This window comes from Pinus tabuliformis, chromosome 7, assembly GCF_031772625.1.
Source record: "Pinus tabuliformis cultivar Carrire ecotype Pingquan chromosome 7, CPIR1, whole genome shotgun sequence".
Lineage (NCBI taxonomy): Eukaryota > Viridiplantae > Streptophyta > Pinopsida > Pinales > Pinaceae > Pinus > Pinus tabuliformis.
In genome coordinates, this window is record NC_142293.1 from 1,529,279,390 (window position 1) to 1,529,285,564 (window position 6,175).

The 6,175-nt window shown below is 36.5% G+C and overlaps 1 protein-coding gene across 3 annotated transcripts; it reads right to left on the reverse strand.

The window, feature by feature from the left end:
• Positions 1 to 583: 583 nt before the first annotated feature.
• On the reverse strand, positions 584 to 5,825 carry LOC149253658 (uncharacterized). Of its 3 annotated transcripts, none has more exons than XM_089456885.1 (4): positions 5,330 to 5,825; positions 3,801 to 4,086; positions 1,096 to 3,096; positions 584 to 971 (listed from the first exon to the last, which is right to left on the reverse strand). In XM_089456885.1, the coding sequence occupies exons 3-4, from the start codon at positions 2,863 to 2,865 to the stop codon at positions 768 to 770; spliced, it is 1,974 nt and encodes a 657-aa protein (XP_089313011.1). In that variant the 5' UTR covers positions 2,866 to 3,096; positions 3,801 to 4,086; positions 5,330 to 5,825; the 3' UTR covers positions 584 to 767. The 3 variants fall into 3 exon arrangements, with proteins under 3 accessions (XP_089313011.1, XP_089313012.1, XP_089313010.1); XM_089456886.1 differs by lacking the exon at positions 3,801 to 4,086 and adding an exon at positions 4,397 to 4,517; XM_089456884.1 differs by lacking the exon at positions 3,801 to 4,086.
• Positions 5,826 to 6,175: the final 350 nt, after the last annotated feature.

Consider the following 6,175-nt stretch of genomic DNA (forward strand, 5'->3'; position numbering starts at 1 on the left):
GTTTCGTCCATTTTGCATGAGGAAAACTAATTAATAGAAACTTTAAGAAAAACTTCATTTTAAGGTTGACTAAAAGAAGCAGTGCCTGAACTGAAACCTCGAGTGATCGCGGAAGCAATAATGGCTTTATCATGCAAGCTAAAATGGTTTAAACTGATCACCTCTTTCCTTGACCAACTTGTATGTCGATAGGGAATAGCTCAATGTTGCACGAAGCGGAAGCGTTTTTTGGAAGCGGGGACGCTGAAGCGTCATTTTCCAAAAATCTAGGAAGCGAAGCGTCCGCGGAAGCGTCTGCTATATATATATATATATTTTTTTATATTTTTTTGCATTTATACTCAAAACAAACATCCCAAATACCAAATTAATTGTAGAAGACATGAAAACATGCATATTTTTGCATAAATCAAGATAGATATGGCATCCATGATTCCATTGTAGTTACTAGTATGTACAACAATCATCTATATTCTAGCTATTACAAACATACATCAAATTTTTAAGCATATTATAAAACATTTAAGCATATTATAAAACATAAAACATTTAAGCATATTATAAAACATAAAGCATAGAGCATATTATGATTTATCTAGCAAGTGAGCAACTGTCAACATTTGTCATGTCCAAAATTCAAATAATAATGTTTACAAAATATGTCACTTGGTCACCGCCAAGCCAAAAAGGTTCAAAATTCAAATTCACAAGTCTACAAGTCTAATGAGTAATCTATGACAAAAAGTAGTAGATTGTGAATATATCTACTAATCTCTCCTCCTTCCACCACGAATAGAACGTGGTGGCGGGCCTCCACGTGGTGGCAATGAAGAAGATGGTGCCTGTGGAAGTCGTGGCACTGAAACTGATGAAGAAGAACCCCCTGCTATTGGTGTTGAACCATGGAACCTAGGAACCAAGGGACCAGATGGGGGTGGGGGTGGTGGCATATCAACACGGTCATCATCATCCTAGAATCGCTCAAAAAATTCATGCAAAAAAAAAAAACACTAGTTAACAAAAAAATTAAAAAACATGAATTAGAGAAATGCTTTATAAGGGAAAATTGGAAAATTCATACCACAATGGACATACCTGGATAAGAGCATCCTCTAATTGCTCTAGTCGCAACACTCCATCCTCCAAATTGGGCTCCTCTGGATTCTTGTCCCAAATCAACAAGTCTTTATTAGACTTTGCATCTTCACAGTAATGGGACAACAATCGCAAGTTGTAATGAACATAAACCAAGCTCTCTGCCCGGTCTAAATTCAACCTGTTCCTTTTAACACTGTGGATGAAAGAATAAGAGCTCCAACACCTCTCTGCAGAAGAAGTGTTTACCACCTGTGATAGCACCCGCAATGCCAAACTCTGTAGAAGTGGAGTACCCCCTCCATGCATGTTCCACCACTCAAGAGCAGAAAAAGTCTCTCGATCTTTAATTGCATGCATGCTCCCAAATGGACCAGTGTTGAGCGTATAGTTGCTCACCTGTCTCCATACCAATGCAGCGTCCTCCTCATCAGGGATTAATTTACTCAATGCAGCCATATATTTTTGGTGAACCTCTTGATCTTGGTGTGGTTTTCTCCTGCTTCCCCCCCCAGGTGCTGGTGTTGAAAGCCATGATGGATGATAGTATTTAGGTGTCAAAACATATGCTAATGCATGCAATGGAACATTTAGTATTTCCCATCGGTTTTGCACCTCTACACGAATATAATTGTACAAGGTGATATCTCTAGGCTCAACAATGTCTTTAATCTGCCCCAACATGCTATCCCTTTGCTCATACACCTCCCCAATTACTGGTCGATCTGAATCTGCAAACTTGATCATGTAATAAATTGGTTTGGTGAATTGCAAAACATATTTAACCTGTCCCCAAAAGTAACTGTCAAGAACAGTGTCCTTGACTGCATTAGCACCATCTATGTCAGTGTTAATTTCATCCCATGTTTCAGCGCACACCAGATTAGTTAAAGCTTGTCTCACCTTCACTAGCCGCCTAAAGGTGAGGTAATAACTAGCAAATCTTGTCTTTGCAATTTTAAGCAATTGCAACTTGGAGTAAGTGCCATAGAAGTAGTTTACCCTTGTATGCCCTGTGATGAATTTAATGAGCTGCTTCCCTCTCCTGTAAACCTCAGCAATCCACCTACATTCTTTGTGTTTCACAATATCATGCATCAAAAGGTTCAATGTGTGAACCAGGCACCCAGACCAAAAGATGTGTGGATGAGTACGCTCAATAATTTTTCCCGCTGCCTTACAATTTGCTGCATTATCTGTGATCACTTGAACCACATTATTCGGACCAACATCTTTGATTGATTTCAATAGGAGATCTGCAATGTTTTGTGCAGATGCAGTGATGGAGGAGGAGTCATGACATGCAATAAATACTGCACCACTAGAAGAAACACCAAGAACATTTATCAAATGTTGGTTTCTAATATTTGTCCACCCATCTGATACAATGGATACCCCAGAATCTACCCACTCATTTGTAAAACGTGTCAAAGCTCTTTGAACCTTAGCTTTTTCTCTTTCTAATAACACTGTTCTAGCTTTCTCATAGTTGGGGGCCTTGTATCCTTTTGGGGCTTCATTGATGGCCTTTACCATTTCATGCCAATAGGGAGAGCGAAGCACATTGAATGGTACACCACAAGCACAAAGAAAACGGACTATCTTTCCATCCACATCATCCCTCCCAGCAACATTAACGAAATCCCCTATTGTTCTTCTACCTCCAGAGCTTGCAGAAGTACCATGAGGAGATGAGAAACTACCAAATTTAGAGGTTGCACTTGATTCAGAATGAGTTTTTTGTTTCTTGTTTTTTTGTTGTGCAGCCATCTCTATTTGGATGTATTTTCTTCTTTCTTCAGTTGAAATGTTTGGGCAAATTTGTACCCCCAAATTAGCTGTGCTTACTGGGGCGCTTCGTGCAAATTTATACAGGCAGACACCATCGCTGGATAAGATTGGCTATCTCAAAATAATCGTTGGAACAAGCTCTTTTTTCTTCAGCAAACTGTCAAGCACACTCTAGAAAATTACAAAAATTCTTCTATTTTCTACTGCCATCTGCAATAAAATGGTCCAGCCATCAGAACATTTAGAAAAACATGAATATTTAAGCCAGCTAGAAATCACTAATGAGGAAATAAATGTAGGTGAGATAACACAGAAATTATTAGAGCCTTAATCATCAAAGCCGACAAGCAGTTAGATAAAAACCATATTTGAATGTAAATCCAAATTTTAAAAAATTCTTAATTAATTGTAGTACTAATCATCAAACAAAAACACATAATTACAATATGCATAACAGGTTCGGAAAAAGGGTCCTTCCTTTGGGAATACAGATCAGAGTATGTTCATTGGAGAGTCAAACTGTTCCATTTACAAAACAACATATTTTTTATCAATTCTATTATTTCACTTTCCGCTTGTTCTAAAGTAATTTACAAGTGTTTCATCTTCTTCATTCAAAAATGAACTAGACACTGTTTGGGCATTACAGTGACAAAAATCTGACCTTGCAATTTGGTGGGTCAGAAAGAAGAGAATACGCGTAAAACAATTTGAGGAACTTGCTTTCCTATATACGAAAGCCTAAATTTTAGTAATCTTGAGAAAAAGCTACACAAAAGAGTATAAAATTTCAGAGTACTGCCAATCTAAACTCCATCCTTTTAAACATCTATGATATCCAAGACAGTTTTAAAAGAGCATTTAGATTCTCATAGGCAATCTGCTAATCCCATAAGTCATCTCAAATGCCTTACCTAAATCAATTCACACCTCCTGTCTTTGTGCTCCATATGGTCATTAACCTCCAAAGTCCTGATACAACTTTGATTCTGAAATCCTCCACAAACTAACCAAACACCCTTGTCCATGGACCCAGTAAAGCCAAACAAGCCCCAAAAGTCTACCAGAGCTTGCTCAGCGAAGAAAAACACCCATGCCTCAAAAACAGACTAGAGGAGATATTTAGCAGCTCCAAATCAATCCCAAGTCCTTATGCAGAACATTCTTATACCAGAAAACTACTTGCATCATAACCAGTCCCTGCACATGAATTACTTATGTGTTGGCTGGTAATTTGGCTAGGGTGAATGTGTTCAACATTGTCCACTTGTCTCAATGAACAAGTGCAGACTTGACATAACTTTTTGGACTCTTTTGAGAAAATTTGTTGTTTTGAGTCTACCATTAAGCTGAATAACAAACCAATCACCAAAGTAAGCACAGCTAAATCCAAATTTGTAGCTACTACCTAACATTCATCAACAGGAGCCATTCATTCAAACATGCAGCATAAAAACAAAATGCTCAAGAAAAGGAAACTTGTGTTGTTAAAAAGCAAACAGACATTCACCTTCCTAACTCCAAGTCCTTGCAGACCAACCATATGAAGTCTAAACCTTTCCGAATCTAGTAAAAGTGGATTGTGCAATGCAAGATGCAGTTCGCAAGCAAAAGGATCATATCTTAGATGACTGCAGAAAAAACAAATATTTAAACAACAAATAATTAAATTTTTGAATTAAACACAATTGAATGAAAAAAGCTAAAAAAAATCGTAGCTACTGCCTAAAATTCATGGACACAACCCATTCATTCAAATATGCAGCATGAAAAACAAAATTGTAGCTACCGACTAAAATTCATGAACAGAACCCATTCATTCAAACTTGCCGCACAAAAACAAAATTCTCAAGAAAAGGGAAATTTGTTGTTAAAACCAAAAAAACATTCACCTTCCTAAGATGACCCGGCCGTATGAACATTGCAATACCAGTAGTAAAAGTGGCTTTTGCGATGCAAGATGTGACTTGCAATCGAAAGGATCATTTGTTTGAAAAGCTTTCTTTCGATATGTTTACAAAATTTGGCTCTGGCGATTAGGCTTTTTGTTTTGCACTTAGGGTTTCCTATATTTTTTCTTGGCCGCCCTCATTGCATGGGGAGGCACCATTGATGTAAGACTCTCGCTTGGAAATCACCCCAAATATCACTGTGATTTCTGAGTTTTGATGAGTTTATCAGTGAAGATTTTCGTCAAACAGATTAGTAGTATACTGCTATAGATGTCTTTTGATGTTTGGGTTTAAATGTATATGAACAGTGAACAACAAGTACCCAAATAATACCCCAACAGCTGACAAATAAAAAAAAGGGCTTTCTAAACACACTTTTAACAACAGATTGACGCTAGTATCGAATCAGTAATTTGACAAATAACATAAGAGGCGTGATCATTCATTGACTGAACCATTGAGAGATTACACAGAACAAGGATAAGAGGAACCTGGTTTCATTTAGCAGTCCATGAATAAAACCTATACAGACCCCACGTTACTGCATTTCAGCAACCACAACTTCAGTAATACGCTGACCAGGACGTACACATATATGTGTAGCCAATAATAATAAATCTTCACACTCAGCCAGCAATAAAAGACACGCTGAATACACTGTATAAGAGGGCTGATAAACACAGCAGATAAAAGGCCTGGTAAGGGAGTGTATATATGTCCATTTTTTGAAGTGAACACGTCCAGATACGCAGATACGCAGAGATAACTCGTCCTACAGAGGAGTACCCGCGAGCATATTTATATGGATAAACTCGGCCCAGAACAACAAATATGACTTGGGGTCCCACCCACGAAATAACTCAGATGAACTCAACCCCTCTACTTGATTATCTCGACCAGCAATAAACTCCAGTCACAGTCACCAATGAAAGCCAGAGTAATTACAGAACAGAGATAAGATATCAGTATTGGCCCGCGGAATTTGACGGCTTATTTTATTTTTCCACTTTCTTTTTAGTTTTTAATACCTATAACTAATTATAATTAATTTATTTTATTTTCTAATCTTTATTTGCTCTTCCTATTTATTTATTGGATTATTTAATTCTAACTAATTAACCCTGTGCGTAACTTCTTCCTTTTAATTTTACTTTACTAATGATACCATTTCTATTTTTTCATTTATAAAAATTAAATAAATAATTTATTTACTATTATATTTATTAATTTATATTTTTTCATTTTTCATTTATTTATATATTTATTCCTTTATTTAATAAATAAATAAATAATTTATTATTATTTTTAATTCTTCATTTATATTTTTATTTATTTAA

What these genes read in the sequence shown, in the direction of transcription:
- LOC149253658 (XM_089456884.1), bottom strand. Translation starts at nt 2,865, where the DNA reads ATGGCTGCACAACAAAAAAACAAGAAACAAAAAACTCATTCTGAATCA. An exon ending in TAGAGGATGCTCTTATCCAG is followed by an intron (nt 972 to 1,095) that starts GTATGTCCATTG and finishes GAGCGATTCTAG; the next exon opens with GATGATGATGACCGTGTTGA.